An 18756-nucleotide genomic window follows, 5' to 3' on the forward strand; every position below is an offset into this window, starting at 1 on the left:
TGGGGTGAGCATGGATGGGCAGTCACTGAATATTACAGACTCTGAAACATGAATTATCCTTATTTTCAGAGGTCCCAAAAAGCTTTACTTTAAAATGTCCATATCATTTTAGGCCTTCAAGGACCTAAAGGATATGTAAAATATTAATCATAAAAACACTTTATATCCCATAAGTCTCATCTAGCCCAAAACTCACCATTACGAGTAACAACGGTAGTCCCAGCCCCATCCATCCCATTTTCTAAGTCCTTTGGGATCGTCCATGCTCGGTTCTCCCCCATGGTTGTGGGGATAATGTTCCGGCCCTTGCTGTCCCTCTCTAGGACGTGATGATGGTGGGCGAGCCCACTCTGATGGGAGGGGAGTTTGGAGACGAGGATGAGCGTCTGATCACACGGCTGGAGAATGGTCAGTTCGACACGGCCAATGGAGGGGGGGGCCTGGAGGACGAGGACAGTTTCGGCAGCTCCCCCGCCCTGGGGGGCGCGAACTCACCCTGGAACAACAACAAGACCCCCAACAGCCAGGACAGCAAGAACAACGACTCCCAGTCCTCACAGTAGAGCCACAACCATAAACCCTAACTCAGCACCCAGATACGCTACTCATTTACCTGCAGAATGAATCGCTACTCACGCTCTCTCGCACATGCTCAGTGGTGTTCAACCCCGGCCCTCTTCTCCTGGCTCCCCTCGCTTATCAGCGCTAGGCCTGACTCTGCTCTTTTAGTGTGTGTGCTTACCGGTCAGAGTGTTAGAGTCAGAGCTGGATTCTGCCTTTTATGATCACAGTGCTAGCCGTCACGGCCATATTGGCGGGTTCTTGTTCCAACCTCGGGTCTCTGGGTGTGTTGCCTTGACAACGTACCTCTGTTTCTGTTGTGCTCACCTCACAGGGAAGGAATACCTAGCTTTATTTATTATCTCTTAGATTTAGCAGAATAAAAAGTATTGTGTGCACTACAGCATAAATCCAACGTTCAGTTTTTAAAAACGAAATTATTTGTTTTGTAGGACCTGGTTGGAACAAAAACCTGTACACTGCCGGAGCTTGAGGACCGGAGTTGAGAACCACTACGCTAAACCTTAAACACACAACACACACACACACATGCAAATCTCATACACACACAAGGGTACCGGAGAGCGGTCCTACTTCCCCACCTGGACCAGAGCGCCTGGCCATACAGAAGTGGGTTTTAATGTTCTATGTTTTTAATTTGATTTCAATTTTTTATTTTTATATCAATTTCTAAAAATGAAACAGACAAGCAAAAACAAAGTAAAAAACACCCCTGAATATTCTTTGCACTTTTTTCCACTGACTTCAATCTATTTTTCTTATGAATTGATGGTGTTTTGTTCTTTTTTATTATGGCTTATATGAAGAAATTGTAAAGATTCAGAAACCTGTGACTGGAGAGGAGAATCAACGGTATATAACTGTATAATTATTACTGTTAGATCATTTGTATTATTGTGATTGATTGCTACTTCTATGTAATATTGTGTTGTCTATGTCTGAATCAGTATGTAGCCTGTCGGTGTCAGATATGGTTATAACGAAGCCCAGTGTTTCTGATCTGAAGGGAAAGGCCACCTCTTTAGTGTTCAAGGCTGTGCCTTTAAATGGCACCTATTCCCCATGTAGTGAACTATTTTTGACAAGGACCTATAGGGCTATGGGCAAAAGTTAGTGCACTTAGAGGATAGGGCTGCATCCCAAGTGGCACCCTATCCTCTGTCTACTTATCTGCTCAGTACCTTGTGTCCACACCTCAGACAATGTTTGTTTCTCTCCGATTTGCTACTTGAAACATTTGAAGACAATTTTGACAAGGCATTGTAAGATTTAAGATAAACATTTAGTTGTTTTCCCAAACATTTTATCACAATTTTTGAAAGCTACAGACCAAGAAGTTACTTTGCAAGATCTTTATAAATATCGATCCCCAACATACTATTGGTTTGTATTAGAATCATTTTGTGGGCTTTTCCCCCCTCATGTTTTATGTGTCTTTGTGCTTGTATATTTAAAGGTAGTTTCTGTATAATTGTAATTCTATGTATTCTGCCTTAGGGTGTTGATCTAAGGCATCTCTCTAAAGTAAAGATACAATCCTTTTTGAACCGTTTGGAAAATACATTCAATGAGCTTGGCTATGAATTTGGGTTCAACATACAATTTATTGATTTTTCTATGTCAATGGAGTCTGTCTGGCTTAAATTCACAAGCTCATGTACAATATCCATGTCTTTGCCTCCAATGTCAGATGTTGGTGGGCTGCTCTGGCTGTCATCTAAACTATATACCATGTCAATAACTCACACCAATGTCACTTTATCAACATTCAGATGTATGAGAAGAGTAAAAAAGGGCAATAATTTCAAATGGTGTAGCATATGTTTCTCATACTTATCTTCACATGATTTTCAGTCAAGTCAATACAGTGATGAATGAATCCTCTGGTTTCTCTGTGCATAGTTGGTGTAGATACTAAGTTTCACCACCAGGGGTCTCTCCTGAGCTCCATGACAAGTTGAGCAGCCCACCAAGTCCACAGGATCAACCCTCTCAAGCTCTCTAAATCCACTCAGACATCACAAGACTTAACTGTATAATGTTTGACTATCCAATCATGTTCTCTAACATCCCTGTCTTCTGGTCCAGCACTTCTGCAGAGTGACTGAATAGAAAACTGAGGGCACGCCTCAAATCACACCATTTCCCCTAAATAGGGCATCCCCACCTGTGGTGTACTAAACTCAGCAAAAAAAGAAACGTCCTCTCACTGTCAACTGTGTTTATTTTCAGCAAACTTAACGTGTAAATATTTGTATGAACATAACAAGAGTCAACAACAGAGACAAACTGAACAAGTTCCACCGACATGTGACTAACAGTAATGGAATAATGTGTACCTGAACAAAGGGGGGGTCAAAAGTAACAGTCAGTATCTGGTGTGGCCAGCAGCTGCATTAAGTACTGCAGTGTATCTCCTCATGGACTGCACCAGATTTGCCAGTTCTTGCTGTGGGATATTACCCCACTCTTCCACCAAGGCACCTGCAAGTTCCTGGACATTTCTGGGGAGAATGGCACTTGTCACCCTCCGATCCAATAGGTCCCAGACGTGCTCAATGGGATTCAGATCTGGGTTCTTCGCTGGCCATGGCAGAACACTGACATTCCTGTCTTGCAGGAAATCACGCACAGAATGAGCAGCATGGCTGGTGGCATTGTTATGCTGGAGGGTCATGTCAGGATGGGCCTGCAGTAAGGGAGGAGGATGTCTTCCCTTTAATGCACAGCGTTGAGATTGCCTGCAATGACAACAAGCTCAGTCCGATGATGCTGACACACACCGCCCCAGACCATGACGGACCCTCCACCTCCAAATTGATCCCGCTTCAGAGTACAGGCCTCGGTGTAACGCTCATTCCTTCGACGATAAACGCAAATCCGACCATCACCCCTGGTGAGACAAAACTCGTCAGCGAAGAGCACTTTTTGCCAGTCCTGTCTGGTCCAGCGACGGTGGGTTTGTGCCCATAGGTGACGTTGTTGCCGGTGATGTCTGGTGAGGACCTGCCTTACAACAGGCCTACAAGCCCTCAGTTCAGCCTCTCTCAGCCTATTGAGAACAGTCTGAGCACTGATGGAGGGATTGTGCATTCCTGGTGTAACTCAGGCAGTTGTTGCCATCCTGTACCTGTCCCGCAGGTGTGATGTTCGGATGTACCGATCCTGTGCAGGTGTTGTTACACGTGATCTGCCACTGCGAGGACGATCAGCTGTCTGTCCTGTCTCCCTGTAGCGCTGTCTTAGGCGTCTCACAGTACGGACATTGCAATTTATTGGCCTGTCCACATCTGCAGTCCTCATGCCTCCTTGCAGCATGCCTAAGACATGTTCACACAGATGAGCAGGGACCCTGGGCATCTTTCTTTTGGTGTTTTTCAGAGTCAGTAGAAAGGCCTCTTTAGTGTCCTAAGTTTTCATAACTGTGACCTTAATTGCCTACCGTCTGTAAGCTGTTAGTGTCTTATCGACCGTTCCACAGGTGCATGTTCACTGTTTATGGTTCATTAAACAAGCATAGGAAACAGTATTTAAACCCTTTACAATGAAGATCTGTGAAGTTATTTTGATTTTTACAAATTATCTTTGAAAGACAGGGTCCTGAAAAAGGGACGTTTCTTTTTTTGCTGAGTTTATATAAGGAGTAGGGTGTGATTTGAGTCTGAGTGGTGTGAAGTACCCATACTTGTTCCCGTTAGCGGCTCATGTCATGGGGGTTTGTTGATATGCAGTATATTATATTTTGCCTAGTTTCTGCCATTGATTTGTGTTAGGGTATCAATAAAGATAAATTTTCACTTAAGCACAGTTGACTGAGGCTCTTCACTTGTTCTGTCTGTTATTAGGGGCAAATACTAACTTCCGCTTAAGTCACACATTGATGTCAATAGGAAGTTAGGATTTGCCCCAGACTTACCTGCTGGCTTTGGGTGGCAGAATAGGTGTTTTTGATAGTAGGCCTCTGAAGCTAGATGGACAGACTTTGGGTAAATTGCCCTCCATGTTAGCACGGAAATCTCCAAGACTAGAATGACATTTCCGTTCTAAAATATCACGTCTGTACCGGAAGACCGTTGATCCATTTTGGTGTTGTAGCAGATGTGATGTGGGAGATGATGACTAGGCTTGATAATGACTGACATTTCCATGGATGAGAGGTGGGTGTAAGAGTACTGGCTGAAGCTCTCCTGTGCCAAGTGTATGATTCCCATTATGCTGAAACAGACTGCATAGCATTAGCAAGCCTTTGGGCTATACATTTTAGTGCAGATGAAAAAAGATTAGGAATATAAAGCAGACATTACATTTCAGATAAAGGCAGTCTTGGGAGGCTCTAGCTGAAATGTCAAAATGTCTCATTCATACTCTTGTACTCTTATCTTTATCCATTTTATACGGAATGTACAAAACATTAGAAACACCTTCCTAATATTGAGTTGCACCCCATTTTGCCCCCAGAACAGCCTCAGTTCGTCAGGGCATGGACTCGACAAGGTGTCGAATGTTTTCCACAGAGATGTTGACTCCAATGCTTCCCACAGTTGTGCCAAGTTGGGTGGTAGACCATTCTTGATACACACGGGAAACTTGAGCATGAAAAACCCAGCAGCGTTGCTGTTCTTGAAACACTCAAACCCAACAGCATTGCAGTTCTTGACAAAACCGGTGAACCTGGCACCTACTACCATACCCCGTTCAAAGGCACTTAACACCTTTTCTTGCCCATTCACCCTCTGAATGGCACATACACAATCTATGTCTCAAGGCTTTAAAATCCTTATTTAACATGTCTCCTCCCCTTCATCTACACTGATTGGTTTTAACAAGTGACATCAATAAAGGATCATAGCTTTCACCTGGTCAGTCTGTTATGGAAAGCGCAGGTGTTCCTAATGTTTTGTACATAACCTGTGTTTATGCTTTTCCTCTGGTATAATGCAGACCAGACAGTGACAGTGCTGCTGAAAGATTAGTGGAATCTGTGTGGGTAGCTGGACAGGTAGGATGACTGACAGTGAAGGTGAACAGGTGGTCACGTGTCAGGTGACAGAAGAATGGATGAGACTGAGGCAGGAATTCCTTTAACCATAAAGTGGTATATTTACTGAGTAGTCTGTGCTGCATAACAAAGGAAACAAAATAACATGTATCCAATCAAATGCATAATCACAAAGATCAAATCATAACAATCATTCATTATTAACATAATTAGGGAATTCAACAATCCAGTTCATTAAGAAGTCAATAGTAATCACCCGTGAGTCATTTAGGCTCTTAACTATTTATCATAAATCATGAAATAAATACAAACAGTGAATGGTCATTCAATCTATAATCTCCTTTAGTTTGATATCAAAGTCGATCAGTTAACAAACAATGACGTTTCTCATTTCACCCTTTCAATTGTCTTCATGTGTACATGTAATTAATTTAATTACATATTAACCATATCGATTGCATAATTGGCCTATGAGGATCCGTGTGGACGCGATCATTTACAATTCACATTACACAATATGTTTGAAGCGCGCGCTCCAAGCCGCGCTCCGCGGTAATAGCTATAAACAATAACTGATGGCCCACTCTCCCGATCGCAACAGATAGTTCAGATGAAAGGTAACAGAGTCGGTGGACTTACGTGGATTCATGGACGCACAGAACTTCTCGAGCAGACAGAGTTAAGGAAGAGAAAGCAGCGAGATCAGGCGATGCCGTTTTCCTCCTTTTATGTGGATGAGATCTGTCGGTCATTGCCACCTGACCTAATTAAAGCGCCCCTGGCCCAGCGTAGTAAGTGGCCATGAATTAAAGGATTATTCCACCAACTCCATGGGCCTTTTCTACAGCTGCCATCTTTCTTAGGAACAAGCCAATCCAGAGATCAGCCACGTCATACCACATTGCATGCAATGAAACTCCTAGACATTGATCTGTCAGTTTTGGGTTTAAACCCCTAATGGTTAATGTTGGGATTGGGGAAAGATGCACAGATCCTGGATCTGTTCCTATGGGCAACTTTCACTTGTTCTGAATCCCAAACTTTTAAGATCCACATGAGTGCTTAAGGGGGAGGGTGGGGGAATGTAGCACAGGTGAAAGTTGCCATTGGGCAAGGGGGATTGTTTCTGGACAGGGCCTGTGTGTTTTTTAGGCGGTAGGGTCAAAGTTCAGCAGCACTTGCTAGGAGATTGTGTAAATGGGCTATCAGGGTCGGCTCAGGTAGAGCGATAGACTGATTAACAGATGCCATGGGTGGTGAACTTCAAGACGCAGGATACTGTTGGAGCTAGATACACAAGCATTTCGCTACACCCGCAATAACATTGCTAAACACGCATGTGACCAATAAGATTTGATTTAGAGATGGAGGAGAGTCGGAGGTCATTGCTCACATCAAGAGGATAGGTCAGTGTTTATCTTTGCCAGGAAGTGGTAAGCTACTCTGCTATTAAGCCTTATTTAAAATACAGCTTAAATTAAAACTAGACTTTGAGAACCAAAAATAGATCAGTGCCAGCTAACCATCTATCTGAGGGAACATCCCAGGGATGTGTAGGAGAAACAGTCTGAGATAAACATTTCAGCTCTCTGGTAAGCTCCATTCTGTTTTTTTACAGTAAAAGGCCTTTTATACGCCTGAGTTTAAACAGGGACATTTGAATCATGGAAAATCTGTTTTTCTCTTGTGCTATGCAAATGTACAGTACCACCTCTCTCTCTGGCCCGATGACAAAAGATAACATGTTCACTTTGGATTACAGTCAATCTTGCATGCAAAATAGGCCTGTGTGATAGAATATGTCACACGTAATGTAGACCGGAATGAATTTAATTTGTTTTGTCTGCCTTTGAATGAAGGGAAATGTAATGTTAAATGGCAAAAAAGTATCTAGCATTTCTACTTATGACGGAAGTGTCCAACCGAATGTCTGTATTTGATGCAGCCTCCATCTTGATGGTAAGCGTGTCCTGTCATCTGGGTCACATATCCTCAGGTAAGGATGCTCTATAAATGACACTAAACACGCAGAACTCCTGTTCAAACAAAACTATCATGTTCTGTTTTAAAACATTATTTTATTGCCCTGACCTACTGGTTGTATGGTGGTTATAAGCTCTTATATTCCAGTAGGGGCCTGTTATTTTGACGCTGATGGCTTTTATGTGATCAAGACATATTTTATTTATTTTTGACATTCCAAGCCAACCTAAAATGGGACACGCACATCAACATTACCACCAAAGGTAACCGAAGGCTCTTCATGATGAACCACCGTTGAATGAATGCGTAAAAATAACTTTCTTGAAAAAGCATTAATTCATTAGATAACTATTTAAAGTAGGCATTCAAGCATAAGTCATAAGCATGTATAACATTTATAATGGCATTAATAGTTTTTTTTAGGGTGTGTCTCATTCACCAGCTCTCAACCCAATTGAACATTTATGTGAGTTTCTGGATTGGCACCTGAGAAAGCATTTCCACCACCATCAAAAATAAATAAATAAATGGAATTTCTTGTGGAAGAATGGTGTCGCATCCCTCCAAAAGAGTTCTAGAGACTTGTAGAATTTATGCCAAGGCGCATAGAAGCTGCTCTGAGGGCTTGTGGTGACCCAACTCCCTAATACACTTTGTTGGTGTTTCCTTTGTTTTAGCAGTTACCTGTTTGGTCTAATTAATGTGGCCAACCTTCTTAAAATATTAGAAAATACTTTATCTATTTCTATGTCCGGTAAATGACAGTGATGGCTAAGTAACGTTCACATTTTCAAACTTAGTCTATTTGAGCTTTGTTGGGCTATAGTTAACATTTCCTGGCGATGTTCCATTGTCCACTTGGGTTTGTGGTCAATGTATACTGTAGTAGCCTTTCACTGCTAAAAAGGAAACACCCGCTCCTCAAAGTATGTGTTTTGCTCTCTCCCTCCCGACTGTCTCTCTCATCCAGTTAAGACCCTCCCGTTCTCCCTCCCAAATCCTTTCTTCCATCCCTCTATTGTCAGTATTTCGCAGAGAGGCAGTCAAATTAATAGCAGCAATAGTAGACCCTATCAGGTTTCTCAAGGAAGGGACTAACACACTCCCTCACACATCTGTGCTGTGTAGAGCGGAGACACACCTGCAAACACATACACTAGTGGAACCAAGGTAGAGACCGGAGACACACACACACACCTGTGCTTTGCAGATTGGTGACACACCTGTCCAGGAAGAGGACACACTCAAACTCACCTGGAGTATATACTTCACTCTCCTGCTTCACCTCTTTCCTGTCTCGACTTAAGGAACAACAGGTAAAGTACTGTTTTCTGTCCCCCCCTTTTCCTCTCACCTCTCCGATATCTTTCTCCTCTATGGTCTCCAACACTCTACCTTCTTTCCTCTTCTCTCACACTCTTCTCCTGACTCTCTCTCCCCGTCTCTCTCTCACTTTCCTGTTATGTCTCATCTACTCCTCCACACACTTCCAGAGCCTCAAACAGGTACAGGAGAAGTAGGCTAACACCTCTGCAGTTAGCATCCAGAGGCAATAGTAGTAGTTAAAAGTGTCGAGTTAGCTGTACAAGATATACATGTCTGCTGTTGTAATTGATTAAGCCACTATAGAGCCTATTTCCTGTAGAGGAGCTTTTGGGTTGGTTGTATACAGTTGAAGCAGCAGTAGTGAGAGAGTGTTGGAGTTGGAGGACTGGTTGACTGTGTTCTGTCTGTTCCAATAGGACTGTGTACAAAGAAGCCTGCTCACTCTCTGCTCTACTCGCAACAGAACTCTGTTTATACTGTGGGAAGTGAGTGAGTGTTTTTTAGTCTGTACTTAATGTATTTTTCTTTCTTTCTCCGTTGTCCTAGTATTTGCCTTTCAGAGGAACATGAGTAAATAAATATAACATACTGAAACTTATTGGACAATCAAATTGCATGTGACATTGCAATAATTTGAGTTTATGCAATCCTAGTAAAAGCTCTTTACTTTATATAGAGAATACCGGTATTTTTATTTCATTTTTATTTAACCTTTATTTAACTATTCTGTCACACAGTCTTAGTAAGCAGATCAGTGCCTGGTTTCCCCCTCCCATATTTCACCTCTGTCTGTCTGGTTAAAACTAAACAAACAGTAGTGATGCAGGTAGCTGTTTATGATGAACTGTTATGCAGTAGTGAGTGTCGATAGTCTGTTTTTCTATAAACACTCACTGTGTGGTGTTGCGTTATGGAAAGTTTTTCTTGTTTTTGGTGATCTGTCTCGTGTCTTTTTTTATTGATATAGGAACAGCAAATGTGAAATGACTAGATTCAAGTAATTGATTATGATAGCTGTGTTGGTGGTTGATTGATCAAAGCTCAAGTGTGTAAAGATGTTGATAACCTTCAGTGGTATAGCCTAAGACAGAACTATGCTCTCTAGAAGGATGCTGTGCCAATGTTTATAGATAAACAGGGAAGTATGATGCCAATGTTTGTCGCGCAACATGGACATACTTTACACATGAACTAAGGTAGGACACATTTATCAGAAGTTGATCACCAGCACCCCTTACCCGTGGGCACAAAAGCAAAGAAAGTAAAAAATATGAAAATAGCACTGAGTGTACAAAACATTAAGAAGTTCTTCCCTTTTGCCCTCAGAACAGCCTCAATTCGTCTTGGCATGGACTTTACAAGGTGACGAAAGCATTCCACAGGGACCCATGTTGACTCCAATGGTTCACACAGTTGTGCTAAGTTAGCTGGATGTCCTTTGGGTGGTGGACCATTGTTGAGACACATGGGAAACTGTTGAGAATTTTTTTTTAAAACAGCTTTGCAGTTCTTGACAAAACCGGTGCACCTGGCACCTACTACCCTACCCCGTTCAAAGGCACTTCAATCTTTTGTCTTGCCCATTCATCCTCTGAATGGCACACATACACAATCCATGTCTCATATGTCTCGAGGCTTAAAAATCCTTCTTTAACCAGTCTCCTCCCCTTCATCTACACTGACTGAAGTGAATCAATAAGGGATCATAGCTTTCACCTGGTCAGTCTGTCATGGAAAGAGCAGGTGTTCATAATATTTATACATTCAGTATATATATATAAAATCCGTGGAGGCTGGGAGACTCACGGTATAGGCGCGGAACGCACAGAGACCACAAAGTGTGCTTCAAAAATCATCAAAGACTAATTATTTTAACCTAAAGCATTTAATAAAAACATTTATAGTACAATATTATGGGGAATGAGAGGGCTACTTACAGTGTTGGAAAGGGATCACAGCAGTGAGGGTATGAGGCATGAGTTGAGGTGTTCAGAGGCTTGACCAGTGCAGGACAGCATTTTACTGCAAAGATAACACAAGACACTACACAGTTAGACAAAAGAGCTAAGAATGAGTTAGTCAAAGCAAGGAGTAAACTTGTTGATGTGTAATAATGTGATTGACTCTACATATAGTAATGAGAGAAAATTGATAGGGGTACTCACAGTGCTTTGAAGGGAAACATTCAATGTGCCAGTGGATGAGCGGGCACATCAGACGTCGTGCTTCAGTTCATGTCAGGAGAAAGTTGACAATGGTAGTGGAGTGGAGTAGTCACCCCTTAATCAGGGAACATGAGGGGACTTAGCTGTAAATACAAATAGCAGATACATTCCTTTACAGCTGCGCCATCGTTGGTTTGGACAACGAGTTTCTCTATGAAGTTAAACTCAGACATCTCAAAATTCATAAAGTCAAGCAGACTGCGCATCTGGCCCACTTGACACAATGCAACCCAAGAAACGTTCCTGAATAAAGCCCTGATCATCCACATACCTGACAATAACTGACAACTGCAAGCAGACTGGTGGCACCATAGGTCCCAGAGCGGTGGGGCAATTTTTACCCCCTGGGGCCTGGGGTTTCTCCTTATATGTTAACCAAACTAGGAAAACGATGGACCCTATAAGGTATGACAGTGATTAATCGGTTGGAAAAAAGGTTTTCTATGGGCTATGATGGGACTAGTTTTTCATAATCATGGTTTTAAAAAACTCCTGGCCCTGGGAGGGATGAAAATTCTCTCAAACTACAGCTACCTGATATTTGTTCATATAAATTATATTTAGACTAGATTAAGAGGGGGATTTCCTCTAACCAGATACATAGACAACAACTGATAGACAATAGAACTCACAGGGCTGAGCTTGCTTTATGCATGTTTGCATCATGCAGACCTATGCAACTGTAGGCCTTGTAAAAAGAAATGACTCACATCTGCCATCACTATTATGTTGATTGGTTAATTCCAGGTAATAATATTGGATTAAAAACGTATAGGCAGCCTAGCCAGCCCAATTTTGAATATAATTATAATCTAAATCACATTTTCTCCTGACACATGGACGATAAATACATTACGTTACCAATTAGTTTACCCTGACCAGATGGACAGTAGATGGAAAAATAGTATTGTTTTCATCCCATACAGCATGTCAGATTTTTAATGTTTAGGTGTAGCCTAGGCTGCTGCAACATTTATGTCATGAGTTTTTGCTTGTGTCTGTCCGGAGTGATTATGCGTTATCATCTTTGCTAAATAAAGGAGGAAAGTGCAAAGCCTACTTGAGAGCATGCAAAAAAATGTGCTGCGTCAACCTCTCTAATCTAACTTTTAATGGATGATGCGATGGAAGCTATCAAATCATTTGGAATTGTTTGACATCCCAGAAAAGATGTAAAGCATCATAATGTGCAATTACAGGTGGCTTGATGATAGGCTCCCTGTTAACCAGCTACACATTTGATACCAGTTGGTATTGATTGCCCTCATCATTTTCATCCTTCTTCATGAAACTGATCTCAGGTAGAGGTCGACCCTCGCTTTTAATTTGCACCTTTTCCGCGTACCCCAGAGAGTGAAAGGGGTTCTTCAACAATGGAACCCCCATAATGCTCTGTGGCACAATCTCAATACAAAACACTACATTCATTCTCTGATCCTACATCTATGATTGGATGGACATGTCAGTTCATATTGCAAAAGCTTTGATTGGTTGGAGGACGTCCTCCGGAAGTGGTCATAATTACCATGTATGTCTATGGAAGGGTGTGGGGCCTACCAGCCTCCTAGATTTTGTATTGAAGTCAATGTAGTCAGAGGAGGACGGAAGCTAGCTGTCCTCCGGCTACACCATGGTGCTAGCCCAGACAGTGCTGTTGAAGTTACTGTAGACCTTCATTGCAAACAGTATATTTTAACCAATTATTTGGTGATATATGAATATATTTAGCATAGTTTTATCTAAAAATAACTTTTTTAATGTCATATTTTTAAGAAATTTCACTGAGGAGGATGGTCCTCCCCTTCCTACTCTGAGGAGCCTCCGCTGATATACACTACCGTTCAAAAGTTTGGGGTCACTTAGAAATGTCCTTGTTTTTGAAAGAAAAGCAATTTTTTTGTCCACTAAAATAACAGCAAATTGATCAGAACTACAGTGTAGACATTGTTAATGTTGTAAAAGACTTGTAGCTGGAAACGGCAGATTTTTTTATAATGGAATATCTACATAGGCGTACAGAGGCCCATTATCAGCAACCATCACTCCTGTGTTTCAATGGCACTTCGTGTTAGCTAATCCAAGTTTATAATTTTAAAGGGCTAATTGATCATTATAAAATGCTTTTGCAGGTATGTTAGCACAGCTAAAAACTGTTGTTCTGATTAAAGAAGCAATAAAACTGGCCTTATTTAGATTAGTTGAGTATCTGGGGCATCAGCATTTGTGGGTTCGATTACAGGCTCAAAATGGCCAGAAACAAAGGACTTTCTTCTGAAACTCGTCAGTCTATTCTTGTTCTGAGAAATGAAGGCCATTCCATGTGAGAAATTGCCAAGAACCTGAAGATCTGGTACAACGCTGTGTACTACTCCCTTCACAGAACAGTGCAAACTGGCGCTAACCAGAATAGAGGAGTGGGAGGCCCCGGTGCACAACTGAGCAAGAGGACAAGTACATTTGAGTGTCTAGTTTGAGAAACAGATGCCTCACATGTCCTAAACTGGCAGCTTCATTAAATAGTACCCGCAAAACACCAGTCTCAACGTCAACAGTGAAGAGGCGACTCCGGGATGCTGGCCTTCTAGGCAGAGTTGCAACGAAAAAGCCACATCTCAGACTGGCCAATAAAAAGAAAAGATTAAGATGGGCAAAAGAACACAGACACTGGACAGAGTAACTCTGCCTAGGAGGCCAGCATCCCGGAGTCGCCTCTTCACTGTTGACGTTACACCATGAATTGTCACTGTTGATAATTCTAATGTTAATAGTTCTAATAGTAGCTGTATCCACTGGCAAATTGGGAGAGAGAGTGAGGTGATTGCCATCTAAGAGCCAACATAATTTTCTTGCTGCAGTGCTGCCGGGCAGCAGTAATAGTCTCTGACTAATTGAGAGATTCAAGGAACTATCATTGTTAACATAGTAGATGTAAAGCATTGAATATTTACCACTTCAAAATTCTGCACTTCAAAATTAATTTTGTAACTTTGTCCCAGAAGCATTTAACTGCAGGGCACTCCCACATCATATGACGGAATGTGCCTACCTGATTTATTGGACACAGTAAACATTTGGGAGTTGGGGACAATTTCATCATAAAACGTTTCCTTTGTGTTATACAGTTTGAACAAACTTAATGTAATAATTGATAGTTTGGATTACGGGATAACAAGGTCATATTTTTCCATATTTTGTTCCAATTAAAGGGTTATTCAGATTCACTTAGAACTGTGGACCATACTTTTTTAATGGCTAGCTCAGAATATAAGCTTTCCATAAGTTGTTTAGATATTACAGAGATCAGTCCTGTTGGGAGCCCAGATAATTTATTTATAAATCCCATCATTGGATGGTTTGGTAGTTGGGCTTCCCAAGGGACTCCATAGGCCAGCATTGCTGACCTAAGTTGTAAATATAGAAAAAAGGAGTTAACTGGTAATGTGTATGTCTTTCAAATCTTGGAATGTTCTCAAACCATTACTTCCATGATATTGGCATGGGTACGGATCCCACATTTGGACCATTGGGGGAATGCAAAAAGACACCCTCCAGATTGCAAGACATTATTGTGAAATATTGGAGTATGGGTATGCCATTTCGATTCCCAGAGATTGTGTGAACAGTAATAGGACCAAAGTGTAGTTTACATTTTTTAAGGGACATATCAGTGAAGACCACCACTTCCAGGGCTATAGGAAACACCATATTTATCTCTATGGAAAATGGCGCCGGAGGGAATGGCTGCCGTTTCATGGGCTCTTAACCATGCTTTTTTTTCACATTCTTTGTAACTTATTTTGTACATAATGTTGCTGCTACCGTCTCTTATGACCGAAAAGAGCTTCTGGACATCAGAACAGCGATTACTCACCTTGAACTGGATGAAGAATTTTTCTTTAATGAGTTGGATGAGAGGCCCTCATCCCCGTCATTAGCAGGAGAAAGAGACAGGGGGTATCGGGGTGCCTTGCGAGTATCCGGCGACGCGAGGCTAATCTGCCTTTGCCATCGGTACTATTGGCCAACGCACAATCGCTGGATAATAAAGTGGACAAACTACAAGCACGTATATCCTAACAACGGGACATTAAAAACAGTAATATCTTATGTTTCACAGAGTCATGGCTGAACGACGACATGAATAACATACAGCTAGCGGGTTATACACTATCGGCAGGATAGAACAGCAGCCTCTGGTAAGACAAGGGGTGGCGGTCTATGTATATTTGTAAACAACAGCTGGTGCACGAAATCTAAGGAAGTCTTGAGGTTTTGCTCGCCTGAGGTAGAGTATCTCATGATAAGCTGTAGATGACACTATCTTCCGAGAGAGTTTTCATCAAAATTCTTCGTAGCTGTCTTTTTACCTCCACAAACTGATGCTGGCACTAAGACCGCACTCAATGAGCTGTATACGGCCATAAGCAAACAGAAAAACGCTCATCTAGAGGCTGCGCTCTTAATGGCCGGGGACTTTAATGCAGGGAAACTTTAATCCCTTTTACCTCATTTCTACCATTATGTTAAATGTGAAAATAGAGGGGAAATAACTCTAGACCACCTTTACTCCACACACAGAGACGCGTACAAAGCTCCCCCTCGCCCTCCATTTGGCAAATCTGACCATAATTCTATCCTCCTGATTCCTGCTTACAAGCAAAAATTTAATCAGGAAGCACCAGTGACTCGGTCAATAAAAAAGTGGTCAGATGAAGCAGATGCTAAGCTACAGGACTGATTTGCTAGCACAGACTGGAATATGTTCTGGGATTCTTCCGATGGCACTGAGGAGTACATCACATCAGTCACTGGCTTCATCAATAAGTGCATCGATGACGTCGTCCCTACAGTGACTATACGTACACACCCCAACCAGAAGAAATAGATTACAGGCAACATTTGCACTGAGCTAAAGGGTAGAGCTGCCACTTTCAAGGAGCGGGACTCTAACCCGGAAGCTTATAAGAAATCCTGCTATGCCCTCCGATAAATCATCACACTGGCAAAGCATCAATACAGCACTAAGTTCGAATAGTACTACACCGGCTCCGACGCTCGTCAGATGTGGCAGGGCTTGCAAACTATTACAGACTATAAAGGGAAGCACAGCTGAGACCTGCCTAGTGACATGAGCCTACCAGACAAGCTATATTACTTCTATGCTCGCTTTGAGGCAAGTTAACACTGAAACATGCATGAGAGCAGCTGTTCCGGACGACTGTCTCTCCGCAGCCGATGTGAGTAAGACCTTTAAACAGGTTAACATTCACAAGGCCGCAGGGCCAGACGGATTACCAGGACGTGTGCTCCGAGAATGCGCTGACCAACTGGCAAGTGTCTTCACTGACATTTTCAACCTCTCCCTGTCTGAGTCTGTAATACCAACATCTTTCAAGCAGTTTGAATTTTACAGTTTGAATTTTACCTAGCTAAACAATCTACAGTTCCCTTGACATGCCATAGGCCTATTTGAAGTCCTGTCTTGTGACTGTCGAATTTGTATAGCGCCTCACAATCATCACACATAACATAGCCGGCACTGTTATCATCCTCCTACCACTTCACCAAATACTTTCCAAACATTACTTTTCTGGCCCTCCGTTCTCTTTATTTTCAACTCTCCTTTCACAGTTTTTGTCTTATTGAATTAAACGTCGACAATGTCCATACTATGTCAAAAAAATAAGAAAATAAAAAGAGGAGGCTATGTGAAAGAAATGCAGTCTACAATCTTCACACTAATTCATAGTGGCCTGTAGGCAAAGTCCTCCCCGGGAGATAGATTCAATAGCCTGCTCGAAACAAAGGGGGCCAGCAATAAAAAAATATATATAATTAAATAAAAGCAATTGTATGGTAGCCCACATGGGACTGGCCATCTTTCATTACCAGTAGCAAAAATAGTAGGGGAATAAACTTCCAATTTATATTGCCATATTTTGCCCATGTAGAGATTCAATGCGTTGTAACCCCACAAGGAAGCCACAGTCAAATCAAATCAAAGTTTATTTGTCACGTGCGCCGAATACAACAGGTGTAGACCTTACAGTGAAATGCTTACTTACAAGCTCTTAAGCTCTTAACCAACAGTGCAGTTTAAGTTAAAAAAAATAGGTGGCTGGACACAATGCATAGTCCGGGTAGCCATTTGATTAGCTGTTCAGGAGTCTTATGGCTTGGGGATAAAAGCTGTTGAGAAGCCTTTTGGACCTAGACTTGGCGCTCCGGTACCGCTTGCCATGCGGTAGCAGAGTAAACAGTCTATTTTTAGGGCCTTCCTCTGACACCGCCTGGTGTAGAGGTCCTGGATGGCAGGCAGCTTAGCCCCAGTGACGTACTGGGCCGTACTTACTTCTCTCTGTAGTGCCTTGCGGTTGGAGGCCGAGCAGTTGCCATACCAAGCAGTAATGCAACCAGTCAGGATGCTCTTGATGTTGCAGCTGTTGAACCTTTTGAGGATCTGAGGACCCATACGAAATATTTGTAGTTTCCTGAATAGGCTTTGTCGTGCCCTCTTCACGACTGTCTTGGTGTGTTTGTGGACCATTCTAGTTTGTTGGTGATGTGGACACCAAGGAAGTTGAAGCTCTTAATAACCTCTACTTGGTCACAATCCCGGATCCGGGAGCACCCTCATCAGTAAAAAAGCTGACTAGCATAGCCTAGCATAGCGCCACAAGTAAATACTAGCATCTAAATATCATGAAATCACAAGTCCAAGACACCAGATGAAAGATACACATCTTGTGAATCCAGCCATCATTTCTGATTTTTAAAATGTTTTACAGGGAAGACACAATATGTATTTCTATTAGCTAACCACCATAGCAAAAGACACAACTTTTTTCCCCCACCATTTTTTTCCTGCATAGGTAGCTATCACAAATTCGACCAAATAAAGATATAAATAGTCACTAACCAAGAAACAACTTCATCAGATGACAGTCTGATAACATATTTATTGTATAGCATATGTTTTGTTCGAAAAATGTGCATATTTCAGGTATAAATCATAGTTTTACATTGCAGCCACCATCACAACTCTCACCAAAGCAACTAGAATAACTACAGAGAGCAAACGTGAATTACCTAAATACACATCATAAAACATTTATGAAAAATACACAGCGTACAGCAAATGAAAGACAAAGATCTTGTGAATCCAGCCAATATTTCAGATTCTTTAAGTGTTTTACAGCGAAAACACAATTTAGCATTATATTAGCTTACTACAATAGCCAACCACACAACAGCATAGATTCAAGCCAACAGTAGCGATAACGAATAAACCAGCAAAATATATTAATTTTTTCACTAACCTTCTCAAACTTCTTCAGATGACAGTCCTATAACATCATATTACACAATACATATATTGTTTGTTCGAAAATGTGCATATTTAGCGGCACAAATCGTGGTTATACAATGAGAATAGTAGCCAAGCTGCCAACAAAATGTCGGGAGAAATCTTGGGAGAGGCACCTAATCTAATCAATAACTAATCATAAACTTGACTAAAAAATACAGGTTGGACAGCAAATGAAAGATACATTAGTTCTTAATGCAACCGCTGTGTTAGATTTTTAAAACTAACGTTACTACGACATACAGCGTGCGCTAAAGCGAGACCGCACCGAAATT

General features: G+C 41.8%; 2 protein-coding genes across 10 annotated transcripts in view; both read left to right on the forward strand.

The window, feature by feature from the left end:
* The window catches only part of LOC139570633 (LIM domain-binding protein 1-like), a 60077-nt gene extending 55693 nt beyond the window's left edge, over positions 1–4384 (forward strand). For 4 of the 6 annotated variants that reach the window (XM_071392667.1, XM_071392668.1, XM_071392669.1 and 1 more), the window contains one exon: positions 324–4384. In XM_071392667.1, coding sequence (XP_071248768.1) covers positions 324–563 — 240 coding nt within the window. In that variant the 3' untranslated portion in view covers positions 564–4384. The remainder of the gene's footprint in view (positions 1–323) is intronic. The other 2 variants (XM_071392672.1, XM_071392673.1) reach the window with 1 other exon arrangement.
* Positions 4385–8709: 4325 nt separating this feature from the next.
* Positions 8710–18756, forward strand: part of LOC139570628 (prominin-1-A-like) — a 34370-nt gene continuing 24323 nt past the window's right edge. For 2 of the 4 annotated variants that reach the window (XM_071392654.1, XM_071392659.1), the window contains exon 1: positions 8743–8880. The gene's annotated coding sequence lies outside the window, so the exon portion shown is untranslated. Of the gene's footprint in view, positions 8881–9306; positions 9380–18756 lie in introns of all 4 variants that reach the window. The other 2 variants (XM_071392655.1, XM_071392657.1) reach the window with 2 other exon arrangements.

The sequence above is a fragment of the Salvelinus alpinus genome, chromosome 3 (assembly GCF_045679555.1).
Source record: "Salvelinus alpinus chromosome 3, SLU_Salpinus.1, whole genome shotgun sequence".
NCBI classification, from domain to species: Eukaryota; Metazoa; Chordata; class Actinopteri; order Salmoniformes; family Salmonidae; genus Salvelinus; species Salvelinus alpinus.